Source organism: Thamnophis sirtalis, unplaced genomic scaffold (assembly GCF_051295495.1).
Source record: "Thamnophis sirtalis isolate CommonGarterSnake01/CBP01778 unplaced genomic scaffold, rThaSir2_p1.2 scaffold_2, whole genome shotgun sequence".
In the NCBI taxonomy this organism is placed as follows: Eukaryota; Metazoa; Chordata; class Lepidosauria; order Squamata; family Natricidae; genus Thamnophis; species Thamnophis sirtalis.
The window spans coordinates 69602455-69622355 of NW_028261382.1; the positions used below are offsets into that span (position 1 = coordinate 69602455).

The 19901-nt window shown below is 43.5% G+C and overlaps 1 protein-coding gene across 1 annotated transcript in view; it reads right to left on the bottom strand.

The window, feature by feature from the left end:
- The window catches only part of SMARCB1 (SWI/SNF related BAF chromatin remodeling complex subunit B1), a 32276-nt gene extending 29681 nt beyond the window's left edge, over nucleotides 1-2595 (bottom strand). The window contains exons 1-3 of the mRNA XM_014067723.2: nucleotides 2439-2595; nucleotides 2154-2265; nucleotides 2040-2069 (exon numbers count right to left, since the gene is read on the bottom strand). Of these exons, the coding sequence (XP_013923198.1) occupies nucleotides 2040-2069; nucleotides 2154-2265; nucleotides 2439-2531 (235 nt within the window). The 5' untranslated portion in view covers nucleotides 2532-2595. The remainder of the gene's footprint in view (nucleotides 1-2039; nucleotides 2070-2153; nucleotides 2266-2438) is intronic.
- Between the last annotated feature and the right edge of the window lie 17306 nt (nucleotides 2596-19901).

A 19901-nucleotide genomic window follows, 5' to 3' on the forward strand; every position in this document is an offset into this window, starting at 1 on the left:
CCAACCATGGATAAATCCAAGAAAAGAGAAGTTTCAGAAGAAAACAGAAGGTTTAATTCAACCTCATATGCCCAAGGTGGCGCAGTGGTTAATGCAGCACTGCAGGCTACTGCTAGATCAGCAGTTCAGCGGTTCAAATCTCACCGGCTCAGGGTTGACTCAGCCTTCCATCCTTCCGAGGTGGGTAAAATGAGGACCCAGATTGTTGGGGGCAATATGCTGACTCTCTGTAAACCGCTTAGAGAGGGCTGAAAGCCCTATGAAGCGGTATATAAGTCTACTGCTATTGCTATAGTTCTGTACCTGCTCAAAAAATAGTCAGGCACAGAAAGGGTTTTGTGGTTCCTGGTGTTTTTTCTTCTGTGGGAAACTAGTCCAAATGGCTCTTTGAGTGTTTAAGGTTGCCAACACCTGAACTAGTAGGACAAACAGGCAGAAAACTGGCAGAATGCATCCACAAACACCAACTAGCAGTCAGAGACATGTTGAAAATTCTTTAATTTCACAACAGACAGATTTAACTATCATTTCAATTGAGAAAATGTGACTATCCTAGACCAAGCCAAGTCCAAAAACACCAGGGAATTTCTAGAAGGCTGGCATTCTGACAAATCAGCCATCAATAGACACATGGACATTAACAACATCTATAAACTATTCTTCCCCAGCCCAAAAAGGACCCAAAGCACCTCTCCACCAGCAGTCAGCACTCAGATCAGCATAGACTAACTCCAGGGTTAATATCAAACCAACGATCAAGAAACTACCAAGAAGGCAACAGCAAACAGCCCAACCAAAGATTCTCTAAGGCAGTGATAGCAAACGTTTTTGTCCTCACCTGCTGAAATTGTAAGTGTGTGTGCAATAGTGTGTGCCCCCGCCCCATCCCAATGCAATGCACCCCACCCACCTGCGCATGGCTGTGCGCCCGCAACTCCAGGCATGTGCACACGTCCTCCGCAGGCTCTGGAGGCTTTCCTCAAGCCTCTGGAGGCCAGAAACACACTCCGCTTTTGGCACCAGGAGGCTTCAGGGAGGACCTTTGGAGTCCAGGGGAGGCCATTTTCACCCTCTCAGAGGCCCAGGGAAAGCCTCCAGAGCCTGGGGAGGTAAAAAAACGGACCTTCAGGAAATTCAGAAATGGGCATGTTTATGGCCTCCAGAGCTGGGGAGGACACACACACACACACACACACTTTTGTCTTTCCAGAGGCTTGCGGAAAGCCTCTGGAGCCTGAGGAGGGCAAAGAAGGGAACTTCCAGAAGTCCCATTTTTCATCCTCCCCAGGATCTGAAGACTTTTCTCAAGCCTATGGGAGGGCCAAAACGGCCTCCCTCAGCTCTCCCTGAAGTCTCCTGGTACCAAAAATGGAGGGGGGGGGATGCATGCACATGCATCTCCCACATGCACGGGAGACCTGAAAATCAGCTGCCGGCAGGAAGCGTGTGGGCGTGCGCAGTGGAGGTACGCTGGACGACAGCTCACATGCCCGCACACAGGGCTCTGCATATCACCTGTAGCACATTTGCCATAGGTTCACCATCCCGGTTCTAAGGTCACAGTTACCCACAGGCAAGAGACCATAATATTCTAGCACTGATGATGTTCCCTAGTTGGGCCATGAAACTCTTCAAGAAAATAAGCCAGTCAGAGAGCACCTGGGAGTTCTTGTGCCAGACCTTAACTCCAAATATTCTCCTTTATCAGTACTTTACATTCCCTTCTGGCGGGGCCGCTGGGGACCCCCTTACCTCGGCTTCCAAGCTCTTCGTGCCGAGGAGGGGCAACCTCCGAAAACGGCCACGGGGTAGAGCCGCCTTTGAGGCTTTTCTTCAGCTAAACAGGTTCCCGAAAGTGAGTCGTTGCTCCCCCTCCCCCCGGTCGCTGCCCCCCCCGCCTTCCCCTGTTCCGCCGTTAAGGGCCCAAAGGGGGCGGAGCGGCCTCTTTGTGGCTTCCCCCCCCCCCCGCCCGAGCGCACAGGGCAAGAGCCCCTGCTTCGCGGGAACGCGCTGCTCTCCCCCCCGCGCCGGATACTCACATCTTCTCGGGCTGTGGCTCCGCTGCGACTCTGCGGGGGGAAGAGCAAAGAGAACGTCACGCCGGGCCTCCCCCGCGCCCCCCCCCCGGCCCCTGCCCCCTCCGCAGGGCTCACCATGGGACGAGGCGACGATCTTCTTGCGCTCCTCCACCGTCGCCAGGCGCCTCCAGAGCGACGGGTAGCGCTTGTAGAGGGAGCCGCGGAACATCCGCAGATAGTTGCCCACCTGCAGGGCAACACAAGGGGCGCCGCCGGCAGGTCAGACGCCGACGCCACCGGGCAGGGAGGGCAGGGGGGACGAGCGGGCTCGGGCTCGGCGTCACCTGCGGACGGGGAGGGGGGCGGCGGAACTGCCCTCCAGGCCGCGGAGCCAGGGCACTGGCCCGGTCTACCACCCACCTCAGAGCCGATCATGTAGAAGTCGCCATCCTCCTCCAGTTGAAACTTGACGGGCTTCTGCCCAAAGGTTTTGCTCAGCGCCATCATCATCATGGCTGGGCAAGGCCTATCGCACGACGCCAACGCGCACGCGCGGCCCCTCGGGACCCGTATGAGGGGGTCGCCGTGGAGACCGGGCCGGCCGCTGAGGGCGGGGTGCGGTGTGGAGCTGGGAGGCGGAGCTTCCGGCGTCGACGCTGCGGGATGGGCGGGGCGAGAGGCGCCGTGGAAGCCCTTCCGGGTTGGCCCGAGCGAGGAAGGGATGAGCGTTTGGAAGCCCTCACAGAAGCATATGAATTCTTCAGGAGAAACAGACCCGACAAAAGACGAGGCGGAGTTGCGATGAACTTAAAAAATCCCCTCTAGAGAAGTGCCAAAACCCCAGGATGATAGAAAAGGAAGAAGAAATGGCATCGCCATAGGCGTCTACAGCAGGGCACCCAACGAAGCCGAGAAAGTAGATGAACCGTTTGCTAGTCAGCGAGCTGAGATGTGCAGGAAGCACCCCACAATAGTAATGGGGAATTGTAGCAACCTGGCATCAACTGGGAGGCAAACTCTGCAACAAATGTAAGATCGAATAGGTTCCTGATGAGCCAAGCTGTCGGGTCTGTCTCCGTTCAAATCCTAAGAAAACCTTCGACTCCTGGAGTTAGAGAAGAGGTGATTTTACTAAGAATGAGCTGATAGCAACAAAAGATCTGGGAAAAATCTGCGGGAAAGTTACACATTGAAAGTCATTCCAAATCCCTCCCCCTGCCCCCAGGGTCCAGCCTAGAAAGACAGATCAGCGCCCCATATGATGTTATGGGAAAACCTCCTCAGCAGGTGTTGTGTGCCTCCAGAGACCCAGGACGGTGTCTACCTTGGAAAAATCCAAACAACGCCACTCAGTTGATGGGTAGCAAACTTCCCGATTCTCATGGAGATGCTTCACACCAGCTCACTTCCCCACCCCAAGTGCTGACCCCCCTCCCCTGTTTCTATGCAGCCAAGGGCAGGCAAGCTGCAAACCAGCGGAGCTGTTCGGCGGAGACTCTGGCTGCCGCCTGGTACTCGGCGGCGTCGGAGTCTCTCGACCGGATTGCGCCACTACGGCCCCTCCGGGTCAGTGGATCCCGGAGAGCTCCCTGGTTTACCGAGGAACTCCGGGAGAAGAAACGCCGGAGGAGATGCCTAGAGCACCAGTGGAGGTCCGATAGGTCCGAGGCAAACCGAGCACTCTTAACTACCTGCACCAAGGACTATGTCCGAGCATTGAGAACTGCAAAAAGATCATATATTTCTTCCTTGGTTGCGTCCGCCGAGTCACGCCCAGCCGCCCTGTTCAGGATAACCCGCTCCCTCCTTAATAGGAGGGATGCGGGAGACCCCTTGCAGGGTAGGGCTGAGGATTATGCTCAATTCTTGGCGGACAAAGTAGCTCGGTTTCGATCGGACTTGGACTCCACCGCAGTAGATCCAGCTGAGACACAGGAGGATCATTTGCCACATCAGTTCTGGGTTGAGTTCCAGGAAGTTGCCTCTGGGGATGTGGACAAGGCCATCCGAGCTGTAAGTGCCTCCACTTGTATTCTGGACCCGTGTCCCTCCTGGCTGGTGGCTAACAGCAGGGAGGTGACACATGGCTGGATCCAGGCGGTTGTCACCGCCTCCCTTCGGGAGGGGCACTTCCCCGCCGTACTCAAAACGGCGGTGGTGAGACCCCTCCTAAAGAAACCATCGTTAGATCCAGCCATCTTAAACAACTTTCGTCCTGTCTCCAACCTTCCCTTTATCGGGAAGGTTGTTGAGAAGGTGGTGGCCTTTCAGCTTCGACGGGCCTTGGAGGAAGCTAGCTATCTTGACCCCTTCCAGTCCGGCTTCAGACCTGGTTACAGCACAGAAACCGCTTTGGTCGCATTGACCGATGATCTCTGGAGGGCCAGAGATGGAGGCTATGCGTCCATCCTGGTCCTCCTTGACCTCTCAGCGGCTTTCGATACCATCGACCATGGTATCCTTCTGCGACGACTGCGGGAGGTGGGAGTGGGAGGCACTGTTTTGCGGTGGTTCTCCTCCTACCTCTCGGACAGGTCGCAGTCGGTGTTAGTGGGGGGGCAGAGATCGTCCCTGAGGCCCCTAACATGCGGAGTACCTCAGGGTTCGGTCCTATCCCCCCTACTATTTAACATATACATGAAACCGCTGGGCGAGATCATTCGGAGGCACGGGATAAAATACCATCAATATGCGGACGATACACAATTGTATCTGTCCGCCCCGTGCCAACTCAATGAAGCGGTGGACGTGATGAAGCGGGGTCTGGAGGCCGTTAAGGACTGGATGAGTGCTAACAAACTGGTGCTCAACCCGGATAAGACCGAGTGGCTGTTGTGTTTTCCCCCCAATAATTTGGCTAATACACCAACGCTTAGGCTGGGGGGTCAAATTTTACACCCCTCAGATAGGGTCCGCAACTTAGGAGTCCTCCTGGATCCACAGCTGACTTTTGATCACCAGCTGTCAGCTGTGACCAGGGGGGCATTTGCCCAGGTTCGCCTGGTCCGCCAGTTGCGGCCCTACCTAGATCGGGGGGCCCTCACAACAGTCACTCGAGCCCTTGTGATCTCTAGACTGGAATACTGCAATGGGCTCTACATGGGGTTGCCCCTGAAGTGCATCCGGCGACTACAGCTAGTCCAAAATGCAGCCGCGCGAGTGATAGTGGGCGCACCTCGGTTCGCCCACGTTACACCTGTCCTCCGCGAGCTGCACTGGCTGCCTGTTGGTCTCCGGGTGCGCTTCAGGATAATGATGACCATCTTTAAAGCACTCCATGGTAGTGGATCTGGGTACTTGAGAGACCGCCTTCTGCCGATTACCTCCCTGAATCGACCAATTAGATCGCACAGACTTGGCCTCCTCCGTATTCCATCTGCCAGTCAATGTCGACTGGCGACCACACGGAGGAGAGCCTTTTCTGTTGCTGCCCCGACCCTATGGAACGAGCTCCCCATGGAGATCCGCACCCTCACCACGATCCAGACCTTCCGCGCAGCCCTCAAGATCTGGCTCTCCCAGCAGGCCTGGGGATAGGCTTCCAATTACCCGCCCGAGTGTTTGATTGCTGAATGAAAGTTGTGTTTTATTATTTTTCTTTTGTTCACAATGTGTTTGTTTTGACCTTGCACTTCCCCTCCCCTGTGGTTGTAAGCCGCCCTGAGTCCCCTCAGGGAAAAGGGCGGCATATAAATCCCAATAAACCTGAAACCTGAAACCTGAAACCACAGCTGGCATTCACACACACACATACACCGACCTTTGACAACCCTAAAACCCCGTAAAAAAAGAATAAAATGCATAATACAAAACTAAAGTAGGAGCTGAAATGAAACAAGTCAATTTAGGAACATGCTTAACCCATGTTTATCAGGATATTTCTTGTGAAACACCTGAAGGCGTTTAGGGACCCGAACATTTCAAGCATTCACCCATTATGATTGTGAAGGAGAGATGCTTCCAGGCCACTAAGTATTGTATTTTCCCTTTATGCTTTCCGGAGTCTAAAATTTCCTTGACTTCAAAATGCTGTTCCCCCTCTATAAGAATGGGTACTGGAGGGTGTGGCTGAGCAGGGTGAACAATGAAACAGGATGGATTCATTTAAGCTTCTTTGGCAGGTCCAACTGCAGAGTAACTGGGTTTATTATTTTCACAAGTGACCCTACATATTTGGATTACAATTTCTTTGATTTTTGGGTAGTCTGTAAGTACTTTGTGGACAAATATATTTTATCAACCACTTGGAACTGTTGGTTTCAGCCTGTTTCTTATGGGTTTGATGTGCATCTTCCAACACCTTATGTGTTACTGGTCAGGTATGTTGAAGCTATTCAATCTATTCCACTAAGGAGTGGGTCAGAAGCTTCTCTTGGGCCAGTTCTGGTATGGGAGCAAAATCCTGGCCAGAAGGTACCTTGAAAGTATTGAAACTATGCCCTGAGTTATTATAAGTGACCTCTGTGAAAGGCAGTAGGTCAGTCCAATTATCTAGCTGATAATTTATATAACACCTAAGGGGCACTACTCCCTTCTGTAGGGAAGCATTAATCACTACCATAGTCCACCCGCCTGTCACCACCTGGGAAGTGCAAAGTCTTTACAAAACGAAAATAGCAGTTAGACTTATATACCGCTTCATAGGGCTTTCAGCCCTCTCTAAGCGGTTTACAGAGTCAGCATATCGCCCCTCAAAGTCTGGGTCCTCATTTCACCCACCTCGGAAGGATGGAAGGCTGAGTCAACCTTGAGCCGGTGAGATTAGAACCGCTGAACTGCAGATAACAGTCAGCGGAAGTGGCCTGCAGTACTGCACTGCACCTTAACCACTGCGCCACCTCGGCTCTTGCAAATGACCAGCAGTTTTGAAATTGTGAGCCTGCTGTAGGACAGGATCCCTTAGGCTGGCAGGCACATACAATTTGGCCCCAATCCATCTGACATGAAACAGTCATACCACCATTTTGTTTATTTTCTTTTGTGCCTGCGATTCCGACATTGTCCACAGGATGGCATTGTTTTATCTCCATTAGCGTTAGCCTTGAATTCATCACAAGGCTTTTTAAATGGGTTACGGCTTTTGAAGCAGGTTTTTCTCTTCTGTGCCTTTTCTGCAGACGCTGAGACTCCCCTTTCCCTATTAATATTAATAATGCTTCTAATAATAAAGACACAGAATAATAACCATAAAACTCATTTAAAAGGTTTATTTCCCTTTGTGCCTGCGATTCCGACATTGTCCACCGGAGGGCATTGTTTTCTCTCCCTTAGCATTGAAGTCATCATAAGGCTTTTTAAACGGGTTACAGCTTTTGGAACAGGTTTCCCTCATCTGTGCCTTTTCTGCAGCCCCTGAGACTTCCCTTTCCCTATTAATATTAATAACAAGGCTTCTAACAATAAAGACAAAGAATAATAAGTATAAAACTTATTAAAAAGGTTTATTTTCTTGTGTGCCTGTGATTCCGACATTGTCCACAGGAGGACATTGTTTTATGGCCCTTAGCATTAGCATTGAAGTCATCATAAGGCTTTTTCAACGGGTTACGGCTTTTGAAAGAAATTTCCCTCTTCTGTGCCTTTTCTGCAGCCCCTGAGCCTCCCCTTTCCCTATTGTTGAAAACTGTTTTTTTTTCATTTTCATTTTCATTCTATACAATCACTTATATACTGTGCATTTAAAAAAAAGCAATAAACACAACTCATCTTCCACCATGGAAAACCAACATAACATTTCAATCCTCCATACACCCTTTCTTCTCCCCCTCCAACTTTCATTTCTCCCCTCCAGCATTCCCCTCTTCTACTTCCGCTCCCCCTCAGACATTCCTTTCTCCCCTTCCCTCCATCTCACCCTCCTTACATTCCCCTCTCACACCCTCTTTACTTCTCCCTCTTCTTTCCCTCTACTCCTCACTTCCGTGTATTTCTACTATTCATTAATCTATTCAATTTGTATTTTACACTAAAATTGAAAAAAAAGAAAAAAAAAGAAAAAAGGAAAATAAAAGGAAAAGAGAAAAAAAAGAAAAAAGAGCAACAGTATACAAGTGCGTTCTTATTGTTTTGAAAATTGAAACTATATTTCCACCCTCCCCCCCGTAAACCCCCCTCCCTAACCCCCTTCCGACTTCCCAGGTCCCATACCCGGCATAACTCTTTATCAAGCACAGTCTGGAGTATATTAAAACCAAATAGATTAGAAATTAAAAGATAAAAGATAAAGGAAAAAAGAAGAGAATTTAAAAAAAAAGAAAAACAGGAAAAATCAATAAACTCTCTACATTGAGCACAGCTTCCCATCATTATTAAAACTTAAACAATGTACATCATTCCTAATCTCAGTTAATTTATTACTTGCAGGATTTCAAACTATGTTGAAACCAAGTAGGTTAATCAAATGGAATTCTACTCTAGCTAGGGGCCTTATCTCTTTATCTAAATATATGTCCATTTCCAAACCTTTAATTTGTCCCTTTTACCTCCTTCTTTATAAAGCAATTTAAACACATCTCAAATATTTCTCTCGGTTTCCTTTTCCAACACCTCTCATCCTGCCTCTACCCGTGTCCATATATATATTTTATTTTCATCCGTACTCCTCTCATATTTGCTCCGCCTTCCTGCGAACTCTCTGGGTATATCCTTCCAAACATTATATTCAAATAACAGTTTATACAAAAATCAACTTACTTTCTGGCTCAAAATAAGCTCTAATTGAACCTTGACTACCCTCCCATCTACACCACACTTCCCAACTCCATTCATCCTAAACCACAATCCAAGAACATCACGATCTCCGCCCTCCTCACCCTAGAGAATAAATCATAAACAATTTAAATAAAAGTTCAAAGTTATCCATCAAGTCTTTTTTAAGTCCCATACAATATATTTTCCGAGGAAATCAGCATCACTTCTTTCAGCCTTAATGTCTCTTCATCGGTATACAACTACCATTTTATACAAGACAGAAATCGCAAAGTATTATTCAAGTTAAAAATTAAGCAAATGTTTTGGAAGCATAACTAAATCCTTGTTCTCTGTTCTTCTGCCCTTCCGGAGGAAGAAAGCGATACCTCCCACCTTGTAGTTGTGTGTTTTGTTGTTTCTCTTCTACTTCTCCTTGTCTTTCTCCAAGTCCGGGTAATTCAGGAAGTCTCGCCTTCAGGATCTTGTAATAAAAATCTCGGGCTTCCCAGACAGAGTTGAGGCGATGTTTTTGGTCATCAAATGTAACTGTAATACCAAATGGCACTTCCCATCTATACTGTATCTGAGAATTTCTGAGTTCTTTAGTTAGAAAAGCATAGTCTCTCCTGGCTCTTAACATTTGGGGTGGTATTTCTTTGAAAACAATCAAGTCCTGTCCATCAATTCGCAGCCTGTTGTTATAAAACTCTTGTAGTATCGCATTTCTGGATTCTCTTGTAGCAAAATATATAATTATATCTCTCGGAAGCTGTCTCTGTTTTGCTGTCCACGAATTATGGCGGTAAATTTTTTGGATCTGCCAATCAAAGTTAAGTCCCGGACTTCCCACCGAACGACTGAAAGCCTCAAAAAAGGTCTTTTTAAATTCTCCTGTTCGTTTTCACGCAATCCCCTAACTCTTATTGCAAACGCAGTCTTCTTATAATTTGTCATAACAAGTTGTTTTTCTGCGTTTTCAACTTCCTGTTGCAACATTTCAATTTTAGATGTCAGGTTAGAATTAGCTTCTTCCAAAAGCTCCAGTTTATCCTCCATTCCAGCAATATAATCTGTCATTACAGTTATAACCCTGATCATATCCTCCTTTGTTTGAGCAATCTTGGCATCAAGTTTGTCACATAAGTCCGAAATAAGTTGCTTCATTTCCTATCTAAATTCTTTAAGGGTTTCAAAAAGAAATTCTTTCGTTAGCAAGTCTCCAGTAGAAGGCGTAGAAGGCAAGAGCTGCGGCTTTGTCGCAATTGTTTGGGATGTATTGTTAAAAAAACGTTTAGATTGCTTTTACTTCGGAGCCATTATAAAAAGGAAACAAACAAAGTTTCTGCTCACCTTGATTTAGGATAAGATACTTTCAATAAACTTTTGACAGTTCGTAAAAAGAAGTCTTCAAGAAAACAGGGCTGGTTAAATATGTCATGTATCAAATGCGGAAGCTATAAAATCGCCATTTTGAAAAGCAGTTAAACAAAGGAGTTTTTTATAAAATTGAAGCTGGTATTTTGAATAATAAAAAAAAGGGTTCTCAGGAATGGTCGCTGCTCGGATTGATTTTAAATAACTTAGTTTCAAAAATTTGTCCTGAGGGTGGGGGGGTAAACCTGCCTTGAGCTGAAAAAAAACAGCTGAGAAGATTTGGCCGGAGTAAAAAAAAAAAAAAACCCAGTTTTTGTTGAACCCTCTTCTCCGTTCACAGCTAACAAAAAAAAGCTGTGAACTACAAAGAGGATTCTAACGACTGAGTTCCTCCCTGCTTCTTTCTTGCCTGAAAGAAGAGATATCTATAGATCTTGTAGATATACGAACCAAAACTCTGAGGGCAGCTCTGTTGAGCCACCGGCGACGGCAGGCCCCTCCCCCCGGAAGCCTATTCTCCCCTTTCCCTATTAATATTAATAACACAGCTTCTAACAATAAAGACACAGAATAATAAGTATAAAACTTATTAAAAAGGTTTATTTTCTTTTGTGCCTGCGGTTCTGACATTGTCCACAGGAGGGCATTGTTTTCTTTCCCTTAGTGTTAGCATTGAAGACATCATACGGCTTTTTAAATGGGTTACAGCTTTTGGAACAGGTTTCCCTCTTCTGTGCCTTTTCTGCAGCCCCTGAGCCTCCCCTTTCCCTATTAATATTAATAACATGGCTTATAATAAAGGCACAGAATAATAACCATAAAACTTATTTAAAATGTTTATTTTCTTCTGTGCCTGCGATTCCGACATTGTCCACAGGAGGGCAATGTTTTTTGTCCCTTAGCGTTAGCATTGAAATCATCATGAGGCTTTTTAAACAGGTTACGGCTTTTGAAGCAGGTTTTTCTATTCTGTCCCTTTTCTGGGGACCCTGAGCCTCCCCTTTCCCTATAAATATTAATAACAAGCCTTCTAATAATAAACACAGAATAAAAAGTATCAAACTCATTAAAAAGGTTTATTTTCTGCCTGCGATTCCGACATTGTCCACAGGAGGGCATTGTTTTCTGACCCTTAGCATTGAAGTCATCACAAGGCTTTTTAAATGGGTTATGGCTTTTGGAACAGGTTTCCCTCATCTGTGCCTTTTCTGCAGCCCCTGAGCCTCCCCTTTCCCTATTAATATTAATAAAAAGGCTTCTAACAATAAAGACACAGAATAATAAGTATAAAACTCATTAAAAAGAAAACGTTTATTTTCTTTTGTGCCTGAGGTTCCGACATTGCTCACAGGAGAATATTGCGAATTATGATACATTTTGGTCTAACTCCTCGGTGAAAACTGAGATAACCGAATGGAGTGGTTTTTGGATTTTAGGCTTAGGCTTAGGCTTAGCCTTAGCCTTAGCCTTAGCCTTAGCTTTAGGGTTTCTTGCTGGAAACTGAGTTAGGCCAAAATGTAGAGTTGGCAAAAAACTGGAATGAGCCAGAAAGCATGATTTTTGACCCACAGCTCAGTTTCCAAGAAAATACACAAATTCTTTGTCTACTCTTGGAAAACACAAAAAACAAATCCCTTCAGTGATCCGAGTTTTCACTGAGGAGTTACACCAAAATGTTTAAGAACTCGCAGAAGAACTGGAATGAGCCTGAAATCGAATGGAAACTGAGCACCGGGTCAAAAATGACGATTTCTGGCTCATTCCAGTTTTTTGCCAATTCTTATACATTTTGGCCTAACTCCTCAGGGAAAACTCGGATCACCGAATGGATTTCTTTTTGGGGTTTTCCAAGAGTAGACAAAGAATTTGTGTTTTTTCTTGGAAACTGACCTACGGGTCAAAAATCACGATTTTTGGCACCTTCCAGTTTTTTGCCAATTCTTATGCCTTTTGGTCTAACTCCTCAGTGAATACTCAGATCATGGAATGGATTTGTTTTTTGGGTTTTCCAGCAGTAGACAAAAAATTTGTGTTTTTTCTTAGAAACTGACCTCCGGGTCAAAAATGACGATTTCTGGCTTATTCTGGTCCTTTTCCGAATTCTGAAACATTTTGGTCTTGGTCTGGGTCCGGGTCAGGGTCGGGGTCGACGTAAGGGTCAGGGTCGGGGTCCGGGTCGAGGTCGGGGACAGGTTGAGGTCGGGTCAGGATTAGGATGCGGATAGGTTTAGGCTTAGCCTTAGGCTTAGGCTTAGGCTTAGGCTTAGGCTTTCTTGTTGGAAACTGAGTTAGGCCAAAATGCAGAATTCAGAAAAGAACCAGAATGAGCCAGAAATCATCATTTTTGACCCGGAGCTCAGTTTCCAAGAAATACACAAATTGTTGGTGTACTCTTGGAAAACCCAAAAAACCACTCCATTCGGTGATCCGAGTTTTCACTGAGGAGTTAGACCAAAATGTATAAGAATTGGCAAAAAAAAACTGGAATGAGCCAGAAATCATGATTTTTGACCCGCAGCTCAGTTTCCAAGAAAATACACAAATTGTTTGTCTACCCTTGGAAAACACAAAAAACAAATCCATTCAGTGATCCGAGTTTTCACTGAGAAGTTACACCAAAATGTTTAAGAACTCGCAGAAGAACTGGAATGAGCCTGAAATCGAATGGAAACTGAGCACCGGGTCAAAAATGACGATTTCTGGCTCATTCCAGTTTTTGCCAATTCTTATACATTTTGGTCTAACTCCTCAGTGAAAACTCGATCACCGAATGGAGTGGTTTTGTGGCTTTTCCAAGAGTAGACAAACAATTTGTGTCTTTTCTTAGAAACTGACCTCCGGGTCAAAAATGACGATTTCTGGCTCATTCCGGTTCTTTTCCGAATTCTGATACATCTTGGTCTGGGTCCGGGTCGGGGTCCATGTCGGGGTCCAGGTCCGGGTCGAGGTCGGGTCAGGATTAGGATCCAGATAGGTTTAGGTTTAGGCTTAGCCTTAGGCTTAGCCTTAGTCTTAGGCTTAGCCTTAGTCTTAGGCTTAGCCTTAGGCTTAGGATTAGGATTAGGATTAGGATTAGGATTAGGATTAGGATTAGGATTAGGATTAGGCTTTCTTGTTGGAAACTCAGTTAGGCCAAAATGTAGAATTCATAAAAGAACTGGAATGAGCCAGAAATCATCATTTTTGACCCGGAGCTCAGTTTCCAAGAAAATACACAAATTGTTGGTGTACTCTTGGAAAACCCAAAAAACCACTCCATTCGGTGATCCAAGTTTTCACTGAGGAGTTAGACCAAAATGTATAAGAATTGGCAAAAAAACCTGGAATGAGCCAGAAATCATGATTTTTGACCCGCAGCTCAGTTTCCAAGAAAATACACAAATTGTTTGTCTACTCTTGGAAAACACAAAAAATAAATCCATTCAGTGATCTGAGTTTTCACTGAGGAGTTACACCAAAATGTTTAAGAACTCGCAGAAGAACTGGAATGAGCCTGAAATCGAATGGAAACTGAGCACCGGGTCAAAAATGACGATTTCTGGCTCATTCCAGTTTTTGCCAATTCTTATACATTTTGGTCTAACTCCTCAGTGAAAACTCGGATCACGAATGGAGTGGTTTTGTGGGTTTTCCAAGAGTAGACAAACAATTTGTGTCTTTTCGTAGAAACTGACCTCCAGGTCAAAAATGACGATTTCTGGCTCATTCCGGTTCTTTTCCGAATTCTGATACATCTTGGTCTGGGTCCGGGTCGGGGTCCATGTCGGGGTCCGGGTCCGGGTCGAGGTCGGGTCAGGATTAGGATCCAGATAGGTTTAGGGTTAGGCTTAGCCTTAGGCTTAGCCTTAGGCTTAGGCTTAGCCTTAGGCTTAGCCTTAGGCTTAGGCTTAGGCTTAGGCTTAGGCTGATCTGAGTTTTCACTGAGGAGTTACACCAAAATGTATAAGAATTGGCAAAAAACTGGAATGAGCCAGAAATCGTCATTTTTGACTCGGTGCTCAGTTTCCATTCGATTTCAGGCTCAGTCCAGTTCTTCTGATACGTTTTGGTCTAACTCCTCAGTGAAAACTCAGATCATGGAAGGATTTGTTTTTTGGGTTTTCCAAGAGTAGGCAAACAATTTGTGTTTTTTCTTGGAAACTGACCTCCAGGTCAAAAATTACGATTTGTGGCTCATTCCGGTTCTTTTGTGAATTCTGATACATTTTGGTCTTGGTCCGGGTCGGGGTCGTGGTTGTGGTCCGGGTCGAGGTAAGGGTCAGGGTCAGGGTCCAGGTTGGGGTCCGGGTCGAGGTCAAGGTCGGGTCAGGATTAGGATCCGGATAGGCTTAGCCTTACCCTTAGGCTTAGGCTTAGGCTTAGACTTGCCGTAGCCTTAGCCTTAGCCTTAGGCTTTCTTGTTGGAAACTGAGTTAGGCCAAAATGTAGAATTCGGAAAAGAACTGGAATGATCCAGAAATCGTCATTTTTGACCCGGAGGTCAGTTTCCAAGAAAAAACACAAATTGTTGGTGTACTCTTGGAAAATCCAAAAAAAACCACTCCATTCAGTGATCCGAGTTTTCACTGAGGAGTGAGACCAAATGTATAAGAATTGGCAAATAACTAGAATGAGCCAGAAATCGTGATTTTTGACCGGAGGTCAGTTTCCAAGAAAATACACAAATTCTTTGTCTACTCATGGAAAACACAAAAAACAAATGCATTCAGTGATCCGAGTTTTCACTGAGGAGTTAGACCAAAATGTTTAAGAATTCGCAAAAGAACTGGAATGAGCCCGAAATCGAATGGAAACTCAGCACTAGGTCAAAAATTATGATTTCTGGCTCATTCCAGTTTTTTGCCAATTCTTATACCTTTTGGTCTAACTCCTCAGTGAAAACTCGGATCAGGGAATGGATTTGTTTTTTGGGTTTTCCAAGAGTAGACAAATAATTTGTGTTTTGTCTTGGAAACTGACCTCCGGGTCAAAAATCATGATTTCTGGCTCATTCCGGTTCTATTGTGAATTCTGATACATTTTGGTCTAACTCCTCAGTGAAAACTCAAATCACCGAATGGAGTGGTGTTTTGGGTTTTAGGTTTAGGCTTAGGTTTAGGCTTAGGCTTAGGTTTTGATTTAGGCTTAGGCTTAGGCTTAGGCTTGCCTTAGCCTTAGGCTTAGCCTTAGGCTTAGCCTTAGGCTTAGGCTTTCTTGTTGGAAACTGAGTTAGGCCAAAATGTAGAATTCAGAAAAGAACTGGAATGAGCCAGAAATCGTCATTTTTGACCCGGACCTCAGTTTCCAAGAAAAAGCCCAATTTGTTGGTGTATTCTTGGAAAGGCCAAAAAACCACTCCATTCAGTGATCCGAGTTTTCACTGAGGAGTTAGACCAAAATGTATAAGAATTTGCAGAAGAACTGGAATGAGCCTGAAATCGAATGGAAACTGAGCACCGGGTCAAAAATGACGATTTCTGGGTCATTCCAGTTTTTTGCCTCCGGTGAGGCGGATGCCGAGATATACTGACAGAGACAACAGAGGGGCGACATTTTGAAAGCGAAAACTGAGCGGTGGGAAAAAAAATTAAAACACGAACCTCTCTCCGCATGTGCTTCCATCGCAGCTACTGCCCCCAAAGCCCTTTTGAATTTGACTTTTTTTCCCCCCTTCATCTTTCTCCCTGCCTCTTTCTTTATTTTACTGATGACAAGAAGTGACTGATGGGTGAGCTCTGAAACGACTATCTTGAGCTCCGACCTCTCCTGTCTTTTGACTCTCCACATTGAAACATACTCTCTCTTCCTTGTGGACTCTCCTTAGATTACTTCCAGATCCCTTTGACAACCTTATTGAAGTAGTACTCTGTATTTCTATTTTCTGAAAGTAGTATATCTACATTAAAACATTAAGTGCATTAACCTTTAGATATTGGTGAAGGGATATACAGTGGAAATTATTTAGTGCAATAGGGAGATTTATAATGGTGTAAATAATGCTTTACAATATATACAATAAGTAAAATAGAGTGATATAAGAGACTATAAACAAGTGATTATAAGCTTACCAATTTATAGAACTGTTCTACTGTATAGTGCTGCACTAAATTAACTATCTCTTTCTTCTTGGGTGTTCTCCAGAGTGGATCAATTGGATTAATAACTGATTATTCTCTGGTAGATCAAATTTCAACTGATTACTTGATTAATTGCTGAACAATATATTGAGATTTGGGTAACTGATATATTATTAACATTATTGATTAGCTATTTAACTTATTGATTAATTAATTAATTAATTAAGTATAAATTATTTAAAAAGATTATAGATTAACATAATAGAATTGTTTAAACACTTTAACAGCAATTAGAAGGTATTGGAACTACAGACCGAAGGGGGATAGCTGAATTAAATCAATACCAATGACAACAAGAACAGCAACCTTAACCAAAGGAAGCAAAAAACAAACTTTCCTATCCACCCCGGTGAGGCAAAGGTCGCTGGAGAGCAGGCTGACGGAAGATAAGACAGCCTCAATCTCACAAGGCCAAGAGGTAACGATGAACTCTCTACAGGAAGCAATTTTGAAGATGAATGATAATATCACCAAAGGCCTGGAGGGAGTAAAAAACAATATGGGGAGGATTGAAGAGCGAGTAGGGGCTATCCAAGTAGCTTTGTCAAGAAATGAACAGGAAATAAAAGAAGTCAAGAAGAGAACAGAAATAACAGAAAAAAGAATAGATAAGACAGAGGACAGACTGGAATCTATAAACAAAAATCTGGAAGAGGCTATTATCCACCTAGAATTGGAGAGATCAGCGTTTTATCTGAGACTACAAAATGTAGAGATGAAAATTTATGGGAACTGATTGCAGAAATCTTGGGATTAGTACTTGACAGACCAAAAAACGAGATCATCAATGAATTGGACGAAGTTTATAGAATTAACACAAGCTTCGCGAGATGCCCATCAACTCCCAAGGGAGATACATGTGAGGGTTCTAAGAAGACAATTGAGAGAGGATATCTTACACACAATAAGAGGGGAATCATTAACATATAAAAGCAAAGAAATTCTTATTCTGAAGCAGATTCCCCGGAGAGTTAGAGAGAAAAGAATAAAATATAACTTCCTCTCTTCACAACTAAATAGACATAGAATCTCGTTTCAATGGCTCCTTCCGGAAGGAATGCTAGTAACATGGAGGGAAAAGAAATACCGGATAGATACTTTGGAGAAGGCTCAAGAATTTCAGGAACTCTTAACTGCAGACGAAGAGAGATTTAGTAAAGAAGAAACTTCAAGTAGAAGTCAAGAAGACATTATAACTGAATCCCAACTGGAGGAGCGAGAGACAAGAGAGGTCAGAGAACGAGAGAGATATGGCAGAGAAGAATCAAGATCAAGGACGCCAATTGAGACAAGATCTAAAGGTGCCCTTAAAGCAGACAACAAGTAAAGAATCTGAGGAATGGGAAACGAATATACTATCAGCAAATATAAATGGCCTTAACATAACAATAAAGAGAAAACATGTACTGTTGGACTTATTAAAACAAAAGTTAGATGTAATCTGTCTTCAGGAAACCCACATAAAAGAGAAATACAATAATTTGTTGAAATGCCCAAAATTAGGAAAAGTATTCTGTTCGTCAGCACAAACAAGAAAAAGAGGAATTGTGATGTATATAAAAGAATGGCTAAACCCAAAATTAAAATATGTAGATAAAGAGGGTAGAGTGTTAATGGTGGAGGTAATGAATGGTGGGAAAAAAGTCTTACTAGTAGGAATTTATGCCCCAAATCAAAAACAAGAAAGATTTTATGTAAATTTACATAAGAGGATAAATGAAATAAATTGGCAAAATATATGTATTTTAGGGGACTTCAACGCAGTAGTAGACAGTAAAATTGATTATAAGGGTACACATAAGAAAAGCACCAGAAGGAAATTATCGACCGCCTATATAAATATGGTGAAGGAATTAGATCTCTATGATGTCTGGCGAACAATGAACAATAAGATACAACAGCACACGTTTACTCTCAACCACATAATTCTTGGTCACGTATTGATATGGTTTGGTCAAACCCAGTACTACTTATGGACACAGTAAATATTGAAATATTAACAAATAAGTGGGCCGACCATTATCCAGTTCTATGGCAGTGGAAAGGAAAGACAAAGATAAAATCTAGGTGGACGCTAAATCAGAACATATTACAAGAGAAACAACTTGTACAATCAATAGAAAAAGAATTGGGTTACTTTTTCCAAGAAAATTGTAAAGAGCAGACATCAACACAAAACGTTTGGGATACGATGAAGGCAGTCGTGAGGGGAACATCAATAGCTTATATAGCAAGAAGAAACAAAATGCATAGGGAAAAATTGAACACATTGAATAAAGAATTGAGAGAGATAAAACTGTTGATTCAGAAAGAGCCAGACAATATTAAATACAGGGGAAAAGGAGATTTAATTAAACATCAAATAAATCTGATTTCTCAAGAAGAAGTAGCCTGAAACATTAAGAGAATGAAGCAGAATTACTTTGAACATGCAAATAAAACAGGGAGATGGTTGGCTCACAAAATAAGAAAAGACAATGCAAAAAAAACTATTAAACAACTGAGGGACGAGGAGGGGAATTTGAAACAAGAAATAGGGGAAAAGAAAAAGATTGTACAGAATTACTACAAGAAACTATATGAACCAGATGAAATTAGTGAACAAGACATTAGAAAATACTTAATAGAACAGAAACTTCCAGCCTTGTCGGAGGAGATGAGAGAGATGCTTGATAAGGAAATCACACAAGAGGAATTGAAAAAGGCCATTCAAAAACAAAAAAAATGATAAAACACCTGGTCCGGATGGGCTTCCGTCGGAAATTTATAAAAAAATTCCAAAACACTTTAGAAGACAAACTATTAGAATTATTTAATGAGGTACTACAAAAAGGTAAGGTCCCAAAATCCTGGGGGGAAGCTTTCATCACCCTAATACCAAAAGAAGAGGTGGATAACAGTAAAATTCAAAACTACAGACCTATATCCTTGCTAAACGCGGATTACAAAATGTTTATATCAATCTTGGCAGAAAGATTAAAAATAATATTAAATCAAAACATTCATTCGGATCAAAACGGTTTTCTCCCTAAAAGATACATTCGGAATAACACAAGAATAATAATTAACACTCTGGAATTCTATGAAACAAGATCTGAGAAACAATTAGCGTTAATTTTCGTCGATGCGCAGAAAGCATTCGATAATTTAGACTGGAAAATTTTAATTACACAACTAAAAATGATGAAATTCGGTGACAAATTTATTAAGATTATAGAAACCATATACTCACAGCAATTGGCAAATATCATAATTAATGGAGAATTGACAGAGAGGGTACAGATCGGAAAGGGTGTCAGACAAGGTTGTCCGCTTTCCCCATTATTATTTATTATGTCGTTAGAGGTACTCCTGAACCAGATAAGACTAAATCAGGAAATTAGGGGTTTGACCATAAAAAAAGAACAATATAAAACACAGGCCTTTGCGGACAACATGGTCTTTATTGTTGAAGACCCTCTAACCTCAGGACCGAAATTAATGAAAGACATTGAGGACTTTGGGCGTGTGGCCGGACTAAAAATAAATAAGGAAAAAACAAAAATGATTATAAAAAACCTCCCCAAAAAACAGATAGAAGAACTAGAAAAAGTTATGGAAATTAAGGTAACCAAAAAAGTCAAATACTTAGGGATTTGGCTATCCGCGAAATGTTCTTCCATAAAAGAAGATAACTATAATAAATTATTACGAAACATTCAAA